Source organism: Melospiza georgiana, chromosome 11, assembly GCF_028018845.1.
Source record: "Melospiza georgiana isolate bMelGeo1 chromosome 11, bMelGeo1.pri, whole genome shotgun sequence".
NCBI lineage: Eukaryota > Metazoa > Chordata > Aves > Passeriformes > Passerellidae > Melospiza > Melospiza georgiana.
The window spans coordinates 395,750-413,164 of NC_080440.1; the positions used below are offsets into that span (position 1 = coordinate 395,750).

A 17,415-nucleotide genomic window follows, 5' to 3' on the forward strand; every position below is an offset into this window, starting at 1 on the left:
CAGGCCCCTCTCAGGAAGCTTCTTCAGCTGATGGCTCTGACTGGCTCATCTCAGCCCCCAGCTGGGCTGTGCCCTCCACTCGGGCTGGTCAAACAGCTGGTGTGGTGCTCGTGGTGCCTCCTCTGACTGCTCCTTTTCCAATAAATGCGATGAGCTAGTTTCTCTTTGGTGGAGAGAGCATCCTGGGAGACTCCTCAGGAGCTGGACAGGGTTGGGGTGGGGTTGCTGAGCCCTGCAGGGCTGGAAGCAGTGAGGTGCTGTGAGTGAAGTGGGGCTGCAGCCTGGACTGTGCTTGCCTGGTGGGAGCTCAGGGCTCTTGGCACCTCACATTTTCAGTCCCCACTGTTCCAAACCATTCAGGTTTCCTTCCCAAATGTTTAGAGATCAAAGGAGGTGAGAGCAGAAACTAACACATGCTTTCCCTTCCAACTGCTCCTGCCAAGTGAGTCCCCAGAGGTACTTTGATTTTTTTCACAAATCAAGGTTTCTAGAGTGGTGCTGCTTTCTGATCTTTGTGTAAACAGCCAGAGAGTGCTGGGCTGTGTCTGGAGAGGAGCTTTCTGCAGGTCTGGGTGAGAGCTTTTCACAAGAGAGGGACAAGCTGTAAAGCTGTGTCCATCTGACACCTCTGAAAGGTGCAGTGTCACATTCTGTAACCTGGTCTCGCATGGCTCCTGCCATGGCACCAGATGAAAAGGAGCAGCTCAGCCCAGCCTAGCCCAGCTAAGCTGGCTGCAAACCCTGTGGATTCCTGAGCCCTAGGGCATCATTCCTGTCTTGGGCCTCGCAGCCCCTGGCTTGGACAGGCTCTGGGGGCCCCCAGTGGGCAGCAGGTGGCTTCTTGGGCTCATCCCCATTCCAGGTGGCCGTGGCACAGCTCCAGCTTCCAAGCCATGCCAGGGCTTGCTCCTGGCGTGCTGGGTGCCCGTGCTCCAGGGCAGGGGTGTCTCAGCCGAGGCGCTGGTGTCCTGTGTCCAGCTGCTCGTGGCCGTGCGGCTGCGTCCGGCCGGGCAGGGGTCCCGTGGGGCTGTGCCGCGTTTGGAGCCCTGTGCTGTTGCTGTGGGGCTGTGCCGCGTTTGGAGCCCTGTGCTGTTGTTGTGGGGCTGTGCTGTATTTGGGAGCCCTGTGCTGTTGCTGTGGGGCTGTGCTGTATTTGGGAGCCCTGTGCTGTTGTTGGGGGGCTGTGCTGTATTTGGGAGCACTGTGCTGTTGCTGTGGGGCTGTGCCGCGTTTGGAGCCCTGTGCTGTTGCTGTGGGGCTGTGCTGTATTTGGGAGCCCTGTGCTGTTGCTGTGGGGCTGTGCCGCGTTTGGAGCCCTGTGCTGTTGTTGTGGGGCTGTGCCGCGTTTGGAGCACTGTGCTGTTGCTGTGGGGCTGTGCTGTATTTGGGAGCCCTGTGCTGTTGCTGTGGGGCTGTGCTGTATTTGGGAGCCCTGTGCTGTTGCTGTGGGGCTGTGCCGCGTTTGGAGCCCTGTGCTGTTGTTGGGGGGCTGTGCCGCATTTGGAGCCCTGTGCTGTTGTTGGGGGGCTGTGCTGTATTTGGGAGCCCTGTGCTGTTGTTGTGGGGCTGTGCTGTATTTGGGAGCCCTGTGCTGTTGCTGTGGGGCTGTACTGCATTTAGGAGCCCTGTGCTGTTGCTGTGGGGCTGTGCCGCGTTTGGAGCCCTGTGCTGCTGTTGTGGGGCTGTACTGCATTTAGGAGCCCTGTGCTGTTGCTGTGGGGCTGTGCCGCGTTTGGAGCCCTGTGCTGTTGTTGGGGGGCTGTGCTGTATTTGGCAGCCCTGTGCTGTTGCTGTGGGGCTGTGCCGCGTTTGGAGCCCTGTGCTGTTGTTGTGGGGCTGTGCTGTATTTGGGAGCCCTGTGCTGTTGCTGTGGGGCTGTGCTGTATTTGGGAGCCCTGTGCTGTTGTTGGGGGGCCGTGCTGTATTTGGGAGCCCTGTGCTGTTGCTGTGGGGCTGTGCCGCGTTTGGAGCACTGTGCTGTTGCTGTGGGGCTGTGCTGTATTTGGGAGCCCTGTGCTGTTGCTGTGGGGCTGTGCCGCGTTTGGAGCACTGTGCTGTTGCTGTGGGGCTGTGCCGCGTTTGGAGCCCTGTGCTGTTGTTGGGGGGCTATGCCGCGTTTGGAGCACTGTGCTGTTGTTGGGGGGCTGTGCTGTATTTGGGAGCCCTGTGCTGTTGCTGTGGGGCTGTGCCGCGTTTGGAGCCCTGTGCTGTTGTTGGGGGGCTGTGCTGTATTTGGGAGCGCTGTGCTGTTGTTGGGGGGCTGTGCCGCATTTAGGAGCCCTGTGCTGTTGTTGGGGGGCTGTGCTGTATTTGGGAGCGCTGTGCTGTTGCTGTGGGGCTGTGCCGCGTTTGGAGCACTGTGCTGTTGTTGTGCAGATGACCCGGGTGAAGGTGGCTGCCTGCAGCCAGTACTCGACGTGCGCGGAGTGCCTGGCCGCTGCTGACGCCTACTGCGGGTGGTGCACCATGGAGACCAGGTAGGACCCGCCCCGCCGTGCCCAGGTGTGCTTGGCGTGCCCTTGCCCTCAGCCCTGCAGGAGTTTGTGGTGCCTTCTGCCTTTCCCCACAGTCACGGTACCAGCAGTCCTTACAAAATACGAGCTGTTAGAAAGTACTGCGTCTGGCCCCAAGGGTTGGGATGTTCTTCAGAGCCCAGGTTTCACCATAGCTGCATTGTCATGCCCCAGGCACCTGCCGATGCAAAGACTCTTTTGTGGGTGTCAAACTATGGGACTGGGAGAACCCACCCCCTGTGAAAGTCCATTTGCCCCTGCAGATCTCATCATCTATCAGTAGAAGATAATCACATGCAAAAGGGAATATTCAAAATTAGATTCGACATTTGCAAACTGAAGATGTCAGACAACATGTCATCCTCTCCTCCTGAGTTTGGGTTCAGCCTGGCCTTTTCCTGCCTTCCTCAATCCTGCTGCTCCACTGGTGCTGTGGGAGTACACATTGTTATCATGGCAAGCAGACGCTTAAACCATAGCAAATGTTAAGTCTTAGGCTGCATGGATGAAGGAGAAACATACAGACGCAAGATTTTCTCTTCTCTCCCAAGGAATTCAACGTTTTTATCACCTGTTTTAAAACTCGTCAACCGCGAGCTGTTCCTCTGTTCGTTGCAGGTGTTCTCTGCAGCATGAGTGCACCGACTTCACAGGGGCCAACTTCTGGGTGAGCGTGAGTGAAGGAGTGCAGCAGTGCCCTTCCATGACCATCCTGGAGCCTGAGATCAGCATTGACAAAGAGAACCCGGTGCGTTTGCAGCCAGTTCCCAGTCAATCCCCTGCAGGGCCCGTGGAGCCGCAGCCTGCTCTGCCCACCCCTGCTCGTGCCGTGGAGCAGCACGGCTCCTGCGTGTGGCCAGGGGATGCTGAGCTCTGCTGCATGCTGCTGCATCGGGGTGACCTGCTGCACCCCGAGCCTGAGCCAGCTGCATGCCGAGCCTGTAGGGAAACAGCACCCAGAGCTCAGCCTGCAGGGAAAAACCACCCAGAGCTGCTGCTCCAAACACACAGGGCAGGGTCGCGAAATTTCAAACACAGTCAGCTGCAGACAGCTGAGTCAACTAATTTCCTGGTTTTGTATTGCTGCTATTTAAAAGTATTTTAATTATATTTTAAAGGTTTTTTATAAAAATATTATTTGTTTCAGAATACAGAATACACATTTGTCTGTGGGCTTGTTTTGGAGTTGCCTACCTCTGAAAAGCTTCTAAAATGTTGACAATTTCTAAATATAATTTTCTGTGATAATAGATGACTTTTTTGTCTAATGTAGGCCCTGATAATACAAATAAATGGAACTATCCCGAACTTGAATGGAACAGATATTTCATGTGACTATGGAAACAACATCCGCACGGTAGCCAGAGTCGCTGGGGATTATGTAAACCAGTTTATTTATTGCAGTTTGCTTTCACGTGAGAAATATCCAGCATTTCCTGATGACCAAGGTATGCAAAAACAAACAAGATGGGTTCCTTCTAACAACTTTTGTGGACACAATTTTTAATAGGCTTTATTTATTTTTTTCAGGTGTATGTGCAGTTAAGACATACAGGGAAGGAAAGCCCGAAGCTGTGTCTGTTTTACAGGGCATATGACTCTGAAGTGTAGGAGTTCCACCATCTTTACATGAATTGATAGTATTTCAAATCTATTAATTTTTGTTTTAAACATCAGAATTTAAATGCCAGTTCACATACTTATTTTTATCTGGTTTGAGCTTCTGCTTTAGATTTAGTATGTACTAAGCCAAAAATGTTCTAGCCCTGGTCAAATAATATCTTTTTTTAATTGATATTTTCAATTGCTTTGTTCGATTTCCCTCCAAAACACACGCTGCCCTTCAGGAGAGTTCTGGAGGAAGAGCAAGTGGGTACCTAAAGGAGCTCAGGAGCTCTTAGCCCCATTTTTCAGTCCAAAGCCAGCCAGAGGTGTCCGGTGTCCCCTGTTTGCCAAAGGGGGATGCCTGTCGAGCTCCACGGAGCAGCCTCCAGAGGGGATGAGGCTGAAGCCAGCTGAGCTGCTGGCTGAGCTGACCAGGTCTGAACTGGCCACTTAGGGATGCTGTCAGCCCCTCTCTGTGCCTTGGAGAAGTTTGATGCTTTATTCCAGACTTGAGTGCTTGTAAAGTTCTCATCCTTCAAGCCTGGAGTGAATGTGTTGTTGAAGATGGCTGACTTGAGTGAGGGGAGAATTAGCTAGTTGAAAATTCCACTTTGTAAAGCTGCATTGCTTTCCTCCCAAACTATCCAAAGAATGGGAGATCTTTAACTGCTCTGTATTGTTGGTTTCAGCAATGTCCAAATGAATTTCTGGAATCCAGTGCGCTGATTTATTGTCTGTATTCTGAAAGAGGCATTGTTTCTTCTCTCTGGTGCTTATATGGCAAAATTGCAATGAAAAAAAAAAATAGGCAATTCTGGGGTGAGGGAAGGTAGTATGGTGTGTTGAGCAGCCAAAAAAGGGATTTCCCTTCTCTGCAGGTTTGTTGGCACAGGGAAAGTGAGCGGGATTTTAAAACATGATAACCAACATGTTTTAATTACCACATTTTAAAAATTATAGTTTAGCACCAACTGTATGTGAAGACAATAATTAAGTCTGCTAATTAACACTTGCATAACATGCTGGAATTTTGTGCTGCAAGTCACCATGTTCTTTTTTGTGCGAGTAAAGTAAAGTGCTGATTTAGGAGGGAAGAGCTGAATGTCAGAGGAGAAAGGATGGCTGGTCCAAGTTCGGACATGCAGCTCGGAGGAAGCCCTAGAGAAAACAAATCATATTTAGCCTTTGTTTTCCCAAGGGTCTCTCTTGTCTGCTGAGTGTGAGTGCGAGCAAGGGGCTGTTGCAACCCAATATTCTTTGGCTTGATTTTCTCAGACCACGTGGTCGTTGAAACTTCTCTCCGGGTCAACAACAAAAACATAATCCGGGCCAATTTCACCATCTATGATTGCAAAAGGATTGGGAACATTTACCCCACGAGAGCGTAAGTGTCCCCAGAGTGCAGGCAGGGAGGACCGTGGGCAGGTGTTGGCAGGGCGGGGGTGGCACGGGGGTGGCACTGGTGGGGCAGTTTGGGGCTGGGAGGGTGCCAGCACAGAGCTGGACGGGGGTTCCGCTGCGTGGGGCTGATGGGGGAGCTCAGCTCCTGAGAGAAGGCAGCTGGGGGCCTGGGCAGGATTTGGCAGCATCGTGGGAGATGTGCTGCCAGAGGAGGGTCCTCAAGCCATCTGGACATGTTGGGTTTCTTTTAAACATAAAGGATATTTTTATATAAAGCTTGTTCTGTTAACCCTTCAGCAGCAGAGGGGGCCTCCCCACAATCTGTGGGCACTGGGGAGGGGAGGCTCAAGCTCTCTGGCTCCTTCCAGCCCTGGGTGGGAGCAGTCACATGCCCCCATCAGCTTGAGGGGGCTCTGGTGGCACACGCCCAAACCCATCCATCTCTCAGGAGCGTAGCATCAGGACCTGACCACAGGGCTCACCAGCACTCCCATGTCTGTGTAAACAGCAGGGACAGTCTCAGGCAGGTCCAGCATGCCAGGCTCCTCAGAGAGACAGATGAGGGAAAGAGCATTTTTTTTGGGAAAAACATTTTTTGCTAAGCAGAGGAAGGTGACTCTCAGTCTGCTGTGGCCTGAGGCCGGGCAGGGATGCCTGGGGGTGATGGGCTCTGGCCACATTCCCTGCCAGCTGCCAGGGAGAGGAGAGGATAATCCAGCACTTGCCATGGGTTTCTCTAGGCACCATTAAAGGGTGAGCGGTGTGGAGATGGGTTGCAGGGCTGAGGTGTGGCCCCTCTGAGCACCCTAACTCTGCTCTCCTCACCCTGCCTTTGCCATTGCAGGTGCACCAGCTGCCTCTCAGCCAGGTGGAAGTGTCACTGGTGCCCCTCTGCCTACAGCTGCGTCTCCAACCGCTCGCAGTGTGAGGATGCTCTGCGGATGGAGGTGAGCGTTGCCCCGTGCTGCTCGGCTCCCAGCCTCCTCCAGTGGCCCTGCCCTGTGCCCTGCTGGCTCCTGTCCTGTGCCAGGGCCTGGGGAGCCCTGCAGGGGCTGGCACACGCTGGCCCTTGGGGCACTGGGTGCTCTTGCTGCGTGTGCTGCTGGGCACTGCTGTGCTGCTCCTGCCAGGGCCTTGGGGTGCCAGTCCAGCAGTGACACTGGGTGACATCAGGGCTGTGGGGCCACCTGGGGACTGCCCTGGCTTGGTCCTGGATTAGCAAAGGGCTCACTTCCTTGGATCCCCTGCTCCAGAGGTACACTTGGGCTGGAGGCTGACCTGCTTGGGCATGTTTGTTTTCTCTCTGTGCCTCCTGCTGATCTCGTGAGCAGCAGAGGTGCTCTGTAGCCCTGGAAACACGGTGCTTTCATTGTGCAGTTGGAGCTTTTGGTAAACAAACCATTGCTGGTGCAGCTGCACCTGAGCATGGCTCTGCAGGGAAAGCTGCATCCTACCAGCTCCATCTGCAGCATCTTGGACATTCTGCCTGCTTCCTCTGATCCAGATGTGAAGGATATATTCAGCCAGAAGCTCTATTTCTGGTGGCTGGTGAACAGCAGGAGAAGGGGCTGCAGGATGACAAGTTAATCAGTCCTCTAAAATGTATTTCTCTGGGAAGCTGTGCCAGCTCTGGTGACATGTGAGGACTCACCAGGCCAGGGGAGGTTTTGCTTGAAATTGTAGCTGTGCTGGTTTAATTTTAACTCTTTTTATTTCCTTGGAAGAGGCTTGGGAGTGAAATTTCTCTCCAGTTGTTTGCTTTGCTGTTTTGCGTCCCTTATCACGTTCATCTCTGTTATTTAATCTCCTTGTTTAGGCAGCACCAACTATGCTTGGTTAGATAAGTGTCCTGACGGAAGTGAAATATTTTTTCCACAGTCAAACATGCACTTCCAGGTAGTTCCCTGACCCCTGCCTAGGTCTGGGGAGGGCAGGAGAGAAGTCTCCCCCTGACTGCATATCTGGTCCCAGGGATGTGTCCAGCTGCAGGGACGTGTCTGAACGGGCATCCCAGCACTGGGAGGGCAGGCTCAGCCTCTCCTTGGAGCAGCAGCAGCACTGGCATCAGTGGAGCCACAGCAGGATAACCTTTAATGCAAGCAAGAGGAAATCTTGCTTGCTGCAAATGATTCTGCATAATGGACCAAGTATTGTGTTGTCTTTTAGCCCAATGGCTCCACTGTCACAGGCATTACTCTGGATGTACCCTGGGGCCATGCACAATCTGGCTTCATTTTTGCTGTAGTTTCGCAGTGTGATTTACATCTCATGAGAGAACAGGACGGGTTTGTCACATAGACTGGAATTCTGAGTCTGCTCCAGTGTCTGAGACATCAATTTAAAACAAGAACAAAAGTAAGGAGACAGATGACCTTTTAAAATAATTTTTCCGTTTCCTTTAATCCTTTCACTGCAGCTGCCCTACGGCTGCAGCCCCTCACTGAAGCCCTGCAGCTGCTCACCCCCCTGTCCGTGCACAGGCAGCCTTGCCCTGCAGTGCTGCCATGCAGGGCGGAGGCCCTGGGGCACAGACCCTGCAGGTGCTGCCAGGAGTGAGCAGGGCACTGGGTGCAGCATGGCCCACAGGGCTGCGAGAGGCTCACACTGGTGCATCTGCCATTGCAGGAGGCAGTGCCTCCTTTCAGAGTTATTCTGGCCCTGTCACGGCCAGAGTGGCAGCTCAGGTGCAGGTACACGGTCACTGTGCACCTGGCAGTGCCCATTTCCCAGTGAAATTAATCTTATCAAGGACTTTGATGGCTCCTCTTCTCTTGTTGCTGAGGATGCTCAGCATGCACCCACCTAATCCCTTTTTTTTCCTTATTTTTGTACCTAGCAGAAGAAAATTGACTGTCCTCAGATAGTACCTGCCCCTCTGGAGCCAATGCCCACGGGTGTATCTCAGAACATCATGATCTCACTGGCCAATGCAACTTTCGCTAAGGTAAATGAGTTCCTAAAGGCATTGGGAAGGTTTGGACAGGTGTTTGGGGGAAATAAAACTCCCTGTTCCCTTGTGGGTGTGTGCTCCACCACAGAGCATGCCAGTGTCAGCTCTCCCAACCCCACATCCAGCCCGGCCCCAGTGCCTGTGTGAGGAACAAGGACACAGCTCTGAGTGAGGGGCAGGGAGCCCTGTCTGAGCCACAGTGTTTGAGTACAGCATGGAAGCATTGTTTAACTTCAGATTTTCAGAGCTCATTTGGTGTGAAAATGTCTTTCAGGACATCACTACAGAGCTTGTTTGATGTGAAAAAGTATTTTTGTGAAATTTTCTGACATGCTAATTCTAACAGCAAAAAGCGGGAGTGGACATCAAATGTTGCCTTTGGAGATGAGCTGCATGCCAGACAGGACCAGAGGAATTTGGGGCAAAGAGGCTGAGCACTGGGAAGTGCTTGAGTAAGCCCTGGTGTTTGTAGAGAGCTGCCCTGAGTAATTTTGGCTCAGAACAGCAGGGCTCATGGGGCCAGGTTTGCCTTGCCCCTGCTGATGATTCCAGCGTCCTGGGCAGCCAAGTGGCTCCTTGTTCTTCAGCAGAGGAGAATTCTGGAGGTGCTGGTGGAGCTGTTCTGGCATGCTGGAGGGTGCCGTGGAGGCACCACTCCCACCGTGCCGCCTTGCCCTCAGCACAGGGCAGAGCAGACCCTCGTGCCTCTATGGGGTGTCCTTTTCCTGCCCAGCTCCAGCCTCCAGGAAGGAGGCTGTGACCTCTGCAATCAGCAAAACAGGGTGAGAAATCCTTCTTCCTGTCTGGATGCTGGAGGTGGCTGAGGAGGAAGCAATAGTGCATGGAACCCACAGGAAACGGAGTCAGCAGGAAAGGGGCAGCAGGAGAGGCTCTGGCAGTGTGACTTCCTTCCATCACCTTCTGCTCATTGTCCCAGGCTGCCGGGCAGGATTTCTTCTGCTTCCCTCTCTGGAGGAGCTGGCGAGTGCTGCTGAAGCTGGGAGCCCCAGAGCCGTGTGCCCAGCCCCTTTGCTGCAGCAGGGGCACTGCAGGGCATGGGGCCAGGGCTGGGGGCAGCCTGCAGAGCCAGAGCTGCTTGGGTGCAGGTGATGCGCTGGGCAAGGTTCTGCCTGGGTGTTTGCTGAGCCAGCACTGCCTGCCAGCAGCCTGCTGCTTCCCTCCATGTCTTTTATCAGATCTGCCAGTTTTCAAAGGGTAGTTAGACCTCAGTAGTGGTATAGCATTAACTGCTTGGAGATAGGATTTTTTTCCTGCAGGATACAGGCATGGCAATAATTTGGTGCAGGATATCATCCTTGTGTTATCAGGACAACAGCACAGAATTCTGTCTTTGAACCTGTTCTTAGCTGGGTCCATGTTTGAATTAGAGATTTGCTCAGTGTAGTTGTTGGGAGGAGGAAGAGGAAGGTGACTTTGAGCCCAAATCACCGACTGGTTTGGGCTGGTTTGGGGAAGGTGGCCTGGGACAATGTTGGCTCTCAGTCTGTACTGCAGCAGGAGTTGCACACACCTCAGCCCAGAGGAGCTGTTGGGGTTACAAGAGCCCAGCCAGGCACATCTGGACTGTGTGTGCTGTGGGCCAGGCACAGCACCTGCTCTGCACCTTTGGTGTCAGGTACTGATTTCCTGTTTGACTTGGGCAGAGTTCAGGTGCCAGTGACAGAATCAAGGTGGGACATGGCCCCTGCTGATGGACTGACAGACAGAGAACTGCACAAAATGGTTGTTGCAGCCGTTCTGCCCTTGTCTTCCCTCTCCTAGGAGACAGCTCTGGAGTGCCATTTTGGGGCAGACGGGACGTTTGAGGCGCGCTGGGTGAACTCCTCTGCCGTGGAGTGTGTGCACGTGCTGGTGAGTCCAGGGTGACCCTGCTTCCCCCAGGCTGGGGATCAGGTCTGAGGGCAGCAGGGTCTCACCCCCAGCCTCCCACGTGGCAGTGGACTCCACTTGCTCTCTTCCCTCCATCTCTCACTCCTGCTTTTGCCCCTCTGGGCTCTCTGCGTGCGCTGATGCTGGCGGGGCACACACATGTCACTGGTGCTGTGTCCCAGCTCTGTGCAATGGCTTTGGCCCTCCCTGGGGCTTGGGAAAGGGCTGCTTGTTTACCTTTCTAAATGGGAAGAGTTTAGTTCAGGCAAAAAATTTGGCCACCTTTCAGGATTGCTATTTCTGTAGCTTTTATTTTGAACAAGGAATTGGCCCGAGAAAATGCTGTGATGCTCACTGGAAAGCAGTGTGGTTGTTGGAGGGCAAACTGCACCTGCAAAATGCAGCAAACATTTGGGCTTCCACCAGTAGGAACATTGCAAGTGGAAGCTGGAGAAGAGCACTTTCCCATCACGTCACCTGTGTCACAGCCCCACACTGAGAATGTGCAGACAGTCCAGGCTGTTCGTTTTCCTGTCCATTTCTGCTAAAAATAGCAGCAACCCAGGGCTCTGTGCTCACCACGACATGCACTGTGTCCTGGTGCCCTTTACTAGGACTTCAGTAAAATTATTAAAACAGCTGTCCCACTTCTTCTGCTAAGGATAACACTCTTGTGTCTAGAGGAGCAGTGGTCAAAGAAGCCTCGCAAGAAAGGTCAATCCATGGGGGGTGTGTGTGTGTGTATGTAACCTCCTATTTGAATAAATTTCATAAGGTTTTGTTTGTTTTTTGTGTGCAGCTCCACACATCAGAGAAAAGCCATCGCTTCCCAGTGAACCTCCAGCTGAAGGACAAACCAGACAGATTTATCGACAGTCCAGAGATGATGACAGGTCTGAGTTGAAAATATTTTTATGTTTCTCTCATCTGGTTGGCTTGAGCGACTCTCAAACCTGGGCAGAGTTTATGGCTGCAGGAGAGAGACCGTGGCTCCAGTGGGCACAGTGCAGTTCCTTCTGTCAGGCACATGCAAAAAGCTCTGCTATTTACCCAGAGTCACCCCCATGAACGTGAGCCCAGAGCCCAGGCTGGCACCCACACATCCCTATTACAGCCAGCCAGAGTCGAGCCCTGCCCAGGAGTGCAGGCAGCTCAGGTCTCACCTGCCAGCGTGCGGGGCTCAGCTCACCTGGTGCTCCCATCGGGGTGTGAGCTAGAGAGGAATTCCTCCCGGGGAGAGAAGGGATGGGGCAGGGCTCTTCCCTCAGCTCTCACAGGAGCATGCCATCGAGGTTCCACATGCTGTGAAAACTGAGTCCTTCTTTTTGCTTCCTCTGCTGAGAAGGAATAAAATGTGTAAGCACATTTCACCCCTGGCCTGTTCTCTGTCTCTGCAAAGAGTGGCTGGATTCCCAAAAAAGCCCTTGCTACATCAGCAAACCGAGGAAGGCCGGCAGTCAGAGCCAAAGTGAGTCAGACTCAGGCAGGGTGGGCAGGCAGGACGGGCCCAAGGGTCGGGCTCGGAGCGGGGCTGGCACAGCGGCGTGCCCAGCGGGGCTGGCACAGCCACAGCAGCGTGCCCAGCGGGGCTGGCACAGCAGCGTGCCCACAGGTGCCCTTGCCAGGCTGCCTGGAGCAGCCCTGCCGAGCTCCTTTCGCCTCTCGCCAGGGTCAGAGCTGCGGCAGAAGGGGCTGATTTATCTGAGGTGCAGAGGAGGAGGAGAGCCCAAAGAGAGCTTTCCTTTGGAGGATAGCTGTGACAGGGAGAAGGACACGAGCACCAGCGACCAGTGACCAGGATAGAAAGGTTTCCCCATGGTAAACCCCTGCCAATGGAGGAGGATTATCTTGCAAAGTGAAAATACCTGGAAATACCAGCATGGACAGGCATGAGATCTGGTTTCTCTGCAGAAAGAAGAGGGCATAGTTTTGCAATACAGTGGCAACCCTGAGGAGGGGGGTGGGACATGGGGTTTTGGCTGTGTAGAAGACTCAGTTCTCTGTGTGGGTGGCGCTGGGAGCAGGAGCCACAGCAGAAAAAGCGTGGTGGAATTCCCCTCCTCCTGCATGGAGAAGGAGCTCGTTTACATAGGCCATGTTTGCATCCATCGGAATTGGCCAGAATATTTGGAGTTCCCACGGGACTGTTGTGCTGCTCTGGCTCCTCCTCGCTTTGCTCAGGCTGGTGTGAGTCACATTAGAGAGACTGCCTTGCATCAGAGATCTGCCAGACAAACATGGGCATCTTTTAAAATGTCTTTAATGAAATCACTGATGTTGTTGTTTGTTATTTCAATGTTTATTAGCTTTTATTTTACACTCTGTTTTGATAGTCCATTGAAGGAATACAAGATCTGCTATTGGTTGGAAAACCACCAGTGTAATCCCCTGGGGAGACTGCAGATGACATGGAATAAGCTTTTATTTGTGGAGAATGGGAGAGACCCCCAGTACCAGTGATGTTTTGTTAGCATGATGCAGGCAGTGGTGGTGCTGATGAAGTTTCATTAGCACAGCACAGCAGAGCGTTGAGGCTGAGGGACTCATTAGTTGCTCAGGAAGTGCCTTAAGATGCTTCTGTGAGCAGAAGCGCCAAATGTGTCTGTTTCTGTGCTTTATGTGCTGCTGCAAAGTCTCCTGTGGGGAAAAGGGTGTGAAAGCCATGTTTCCTGAGCATTTCTGACTGCTACCTCCATGGATACCCACACTTCAGTGGCAGAAGTCTTGAGGCTGGAGAGGAAATGTAACCCAGGGCACCAGCTAATGGAGATGTGAAGGCAGTATAAGAAAAACATATGGAAGTTGAGCTGAGCAGATCTGAAGGAAGAAGAAGTCAATGAAAGGGGTCTGCGGTCACAGGGGGAAGGAAAGAACTGTAAACACTGTACAAAGCATAAACTACCCCGTTTTTTGTCAGTGTGGAAGCAATGTGATTGCTTTCCTGGCAGGATGGAGCCAGCTTTGCCAAGCGGCTTCCCATGTGGATGCTGAGAGTTGGAAACATGTAGCATTAATTGACAAAAGGTTCCAAGTTTGGGTGTTGCTTGTTTTTCAAGGGGGAGAAAAAGGAAAAGAACGTGCTAAATTATATTGTAGTGTGAACAAGCGCCCAGGCCTTCTGGGAAATCTGCAGGATGGCAGCCAAGGGCTCCCTTGTCTTGCTGTGTGCTCTGCTGATCCGCTGGATTTCAGATTTTCCTGGGATTTACGTAGCGGGCAGGTGGTGGGAGCAGGGAGGGTTGGAGTGCCTCAGGCTAAGCAAAGCTGCGAGAGCCTCAGGCCTGGAGCTCACGCTGTCTTTGTCTCTGGTGCTCAGTGGAGGTGTAGGAGCTCACGCTGTCTTTGTCTCTGGTGCTCAGTGGAGGTGTACAACTGCGCGACCGGCAGTGCCGACTGCTCCCAGTGCCTGGGCAGGGAGGACCTGGGCCACCGCTGCCTCTGGAGCGAGAGCAGCTCCAGCTGCAGGCTGCAGACTGAGCCTCCACAGGTCGCTGAGGCCTGCCCGCCTCCGGAGATTCGCAAGGTAAGACCCGCAGGCAGCACGGAGGGTGCTGGCAGTGGGGCATGGCGTGAGGTGGCAGGTGGTGCCAAGGGTGGGACAGGCTGCACTGTGCTGCCTGGAGCAGGGGAGGATCTGCGCATTGTCCCTGGCATGGGATGGGCTCCAGGCCAGCGCTGAATTATTCACTGGCTTTCTATGCTGTCAAGGACATCTTGCTAGTGACAGGATCCAGTCTTCATCATGTTAGAGGGAAAAACAACAGCAGCACAGTAATGGCCAGTCCCCTGTCCCCTCACAGCCCTGGGGTGTTGCCATGACCAGTACTCTGTCCCCTCACAACAATGGGGGCAGCAGCTGTACGGTGAAACCAGTGGTGTAGGAGTGGGTTCAAAGCTGGTCTGTGGAAGAAAGCATGTTGCTTCCCAGATGTGTTTGCAGCTGAAGTGGTCCTTGACTAAACCCCACTGCCCAACACAGCAGAGAAGTGTGGTGGTTTCTCCTCCACTAAGCCGGAGCGAGGAGACCCTGGTGTTGGGTGCACTGGGCAAGCAGGAGTGTGAGGAGTGATTCTGTCTGCTTCACAGGGCTCAGGTGGTGCTTGGACACCAGGATTGGCTCAGGGATGGAGGCCAGAAGCTCCTGGTTCTCCCCGACCCGGTCTAGTGGCAGGTGTCCCTGCCAATGGCATGAATCGTAGATGATCTTTGAGATCTCTTCCAACCCAACCTATTGTGGGATGCTGTGATGCTCTGACCTTGTGCCCTGCCCCTTGGTGCTGCAGATCGAGCCACTGCGGGGGCCGCTGGAGGGGGGCACGCTGCTGACCATCCGCGGGAGGAACCTGGGCCGGCGCTTCAGCGACATCGCGGGCGCCGTGCGCGTGGGCGCCGTGCGCTGCGCCCCGCTGCCACACAGATACGTCGTGTCTGAGACGTGAGTGGGGGAGCTGGGGAGGGAGCACGGCCCCTGCGTGTCCCTGGGCCAGGCAGAGCCAGCTGCCGCTGCCCTTCACCGCTGCCATCCGCCTCCTCCATCCACAGAGTGGTGTGCCAGACCGGAGAGGCTGCGGAGGCGTTCTCGGACGTGGTCACGGTCAACGTGAGCCGGGAGGGGAGGTCCAGGGAGCGCTACTCCTACGTGGTGAGTGTTCCTATGGTGATTCCTGTGCCCCTTAAAGTGGTGTGCAGCTCCCTATGCCTCCCCCACTGGCTGAGAAGTAGGATCTACAACTACATCTTGGGGTCCTTAAGGAGCTGCTGAGGTGTCACCTCACCTGTGGTTACCTGTGTGGGGTGTGGCAGGGCCACAGCAGGATGCTGGCAGCACAGCCACGCTCCCAAACTCAGCTCCTGCAGGGCTCTGTCGCATTCCAGCTCTATTGGCAATTCTCCTGCTATGAAAAGGAGCTCAGTTTTCTTCTACCTCTTTTGCTGAAGTGTTGTTACAACCTGTGAGATTTTTTGAGACTTGTGAAGCCCCTTTGTGCTGTGTAAGTTACATTGCATGAACTCACATTGTTTAGAACGATATTTTTGCTGCAGAGATTGTGTTAGTTTTTGCATGAAATAATGTGTAGGGATTACACTGAAGCTAACCCCATGTCACTGTGCAATGAAAAGCCCTTTATAACTTTGTGCTGTGCTGTTTCACAAAGATAGCTTTCATCTCTATAAACCTGGAGAGAAATCATGCATTTTTTCTCTTCCCAACATGAACCTTCTTCTTGGACAGTATTCATGGACAGCCATGCTGGGTGGGTGCTGAGAGCACGTGCAGTGCTTGGAGCCTTTGTGCCTCCTTGGCAGCTTTAGCTGGGGCAGGACAGTCTGTGCTGCAACTTGTTGGCCTGGGAGGAGACCTGGAGCCCCAGAAAACACTGATTCCTGGTGGCCATTGTGAGGGATTTGGGGCAGATCATGGAGTGTGATTCTCCCACCGTGAAGCCAATGACAGATTGGGTGTTTGTTCAGGGAGTTGAGAGCATGCAGCCAGCACAGGCATGGCACACCCCAGCACCCAGCAGAGCCAGGCCTGACACTGCATGGGGAGAGGCTGAGGAGCAATGGCACAGGCAGGCCAGTCTCAGCAGGAGTTCCCAGATCCCATTTCCACAGTTTCCAGGTGTCCAGGTTCACAGCCCAACAGCCCCCTTGGTTTGGGGATCCTCAGGATGTGTGTGCTGAGCTGGCACATCCCTCACTGCTGGCTGAGAGGGGGGAGAGGGGCCCCAAGAGTGGAACAGGGCTGGGCAGCTCCTTCACCAGCTCCTAACATGCGAGGAAAAGCCTCTCAGGAAACACCTGTGGAAGCACCAATGCTGAACAAAGCCCAGCCTGACCTCAGCCTGGGTCCATGGCAGCCCTGCGCCGGCAGCTCCGGGGCAAGCTTAGGGAGCAGGCTTCTCCCTGGAGAGGGAGAGGATCCCTTCCTGCTTGGGTGGCACAGTAGAAAACTGCTGTCTCTCTGTCTGTCTCTGTTTGTCTGTCTTGTTTGTCTTAGCAAAGCTTGGAGCAGACATGAGGGAGTGCCCTGCCTTGTGCACGTGTTGGGGAGGGACACTGCATGATGGAGCTGTGTCACACTGAAAGTAGCTTTCATACCATGTGCAGACCAAGCAACACTCCTGTTTTCTTGGTTTTCCTCTCCCATCTGATGGCATGCAAATGGAGTAGCCTATACCATGTAAGGCTGGTCTTGGTGAGACCTGAGCTTGGGCATTGGTACAGTTGCCTGGAAAAGTTTAAAAGCCTTTCAGAATGAAGATACTTCATGAAATACCACATACTGTTTGTGTGCTACATCTTTCAAAGTCCCCATTATACATGCCTAGAAGAGACAGAATTCAGCTGTAATTGTACTGAGGAGGAGGGAGAGGCTTCCTCAGGACATTATAGCAGGCTGTGGATGAACTGGATTTGCCAAAGCTGGGATAGAGGTGATTGGTGCTGGCAGTGCACCAAGAGCAGCAGCCCCTGGCTCTGCCTAAGGGGAAGGGCTTTGGGGAACAGGAGTAATCCTCTCTGCTGATGCTGTAGCTGTACTTATGAATATGTGGGTTAAGGGCCAAGGCCAGGAGACAGCTGCCTGCAGACACCAGAGAAATAGAAATTAGCAAAACAGATCTGGTGGAAATGGGTGACGGTCAGAACTGACAGAGGAGATGTCAGTAGAGGAGCAAAACCATCTGAGTGTAGGACAAGGGCAAGGGTAGATGTTAACACAGGGGTTTGTGTGTTTGACTGCCAGGCAAGGCGTTAACAGCAGGCTCAGCCTGCACTGCACTGCCCACGTGCAAGGGCCGAGGGTCTGCTCTGCACGAGCGAGGGATGGGCTGGGGTGGGTCTGTCTGAGAGGGAGCCACCAGTGCCCTGTGGAAGGGTCTCAGGATCATGCTTTGCTCTGCCCTGGCTATCCTGCTCAAATGGAGCAGGGATGTTGCCAGCAGCCTCTCCTGGGATGCCTGTGAGCAGACAAGAGGGCTCAGCGCCACGTGAGTTATCAAAGCCTCCAGCTCATGAATCTCAGGAAGATTTCCAGGGGCTGCAAACACAGAT

The 17,415-nt window shown here is 53.6% G+C and overlaps 1 protein-coding gene across 1 annotated transcript in view; it reads left to right on the forward strand.

The window, feature by feature from the left end:
- The window catches only part of PLXND1 (plexin D1), a 66,716-nt gene that overhangs the window by 18,389 nt on the left and 30,912 nt on the right, over window positions 1-17,415 (forward strand). Inside the window, exons 4-14 of the mRNA XM_058031938.1 lie at window positions 2,377-2,477; window positions 3,132-3,261; window positions 3,787-3,961; window positions 5,394-5,502; window positions 6,364-6,466; window positions 8,356-8,463; window positions 10,252-10,341; window positions 11,159-11,252; window positions 13,719-13,882; window positions 14,643-14,794; window positions 14,902-15,001. Of these exons, the coding sequence (XP_057887921.1) occupies window positions 2,377-2,477; window positions 3,132-3,261; window positions 3,787-3,961; window positions 5,394-5,502; window positions 6,364-6,466; window positions 8,356-8,463; window positions 10,252-10,341; window positions 11,159-11,252; window positions 13,719-13,882; window positions 14,643-14,794; window positions 14,902-15,001 (1,326 nt within the window). The remainder of the gene's footprint in view (window positions 1-2,376; window positions 2,478-3,131; window positions 3,262-3,786; window positions 3,962-5,393; window positions 5,503-6,363; window positions 6,467-8,355; window positions 8,464-10,251; window positions 10,342-11,158; window positions 11,253-13,718; window positions 13,883-14,642; window positions 14,795-14,901; window positions 15,002-17,415) is intronic.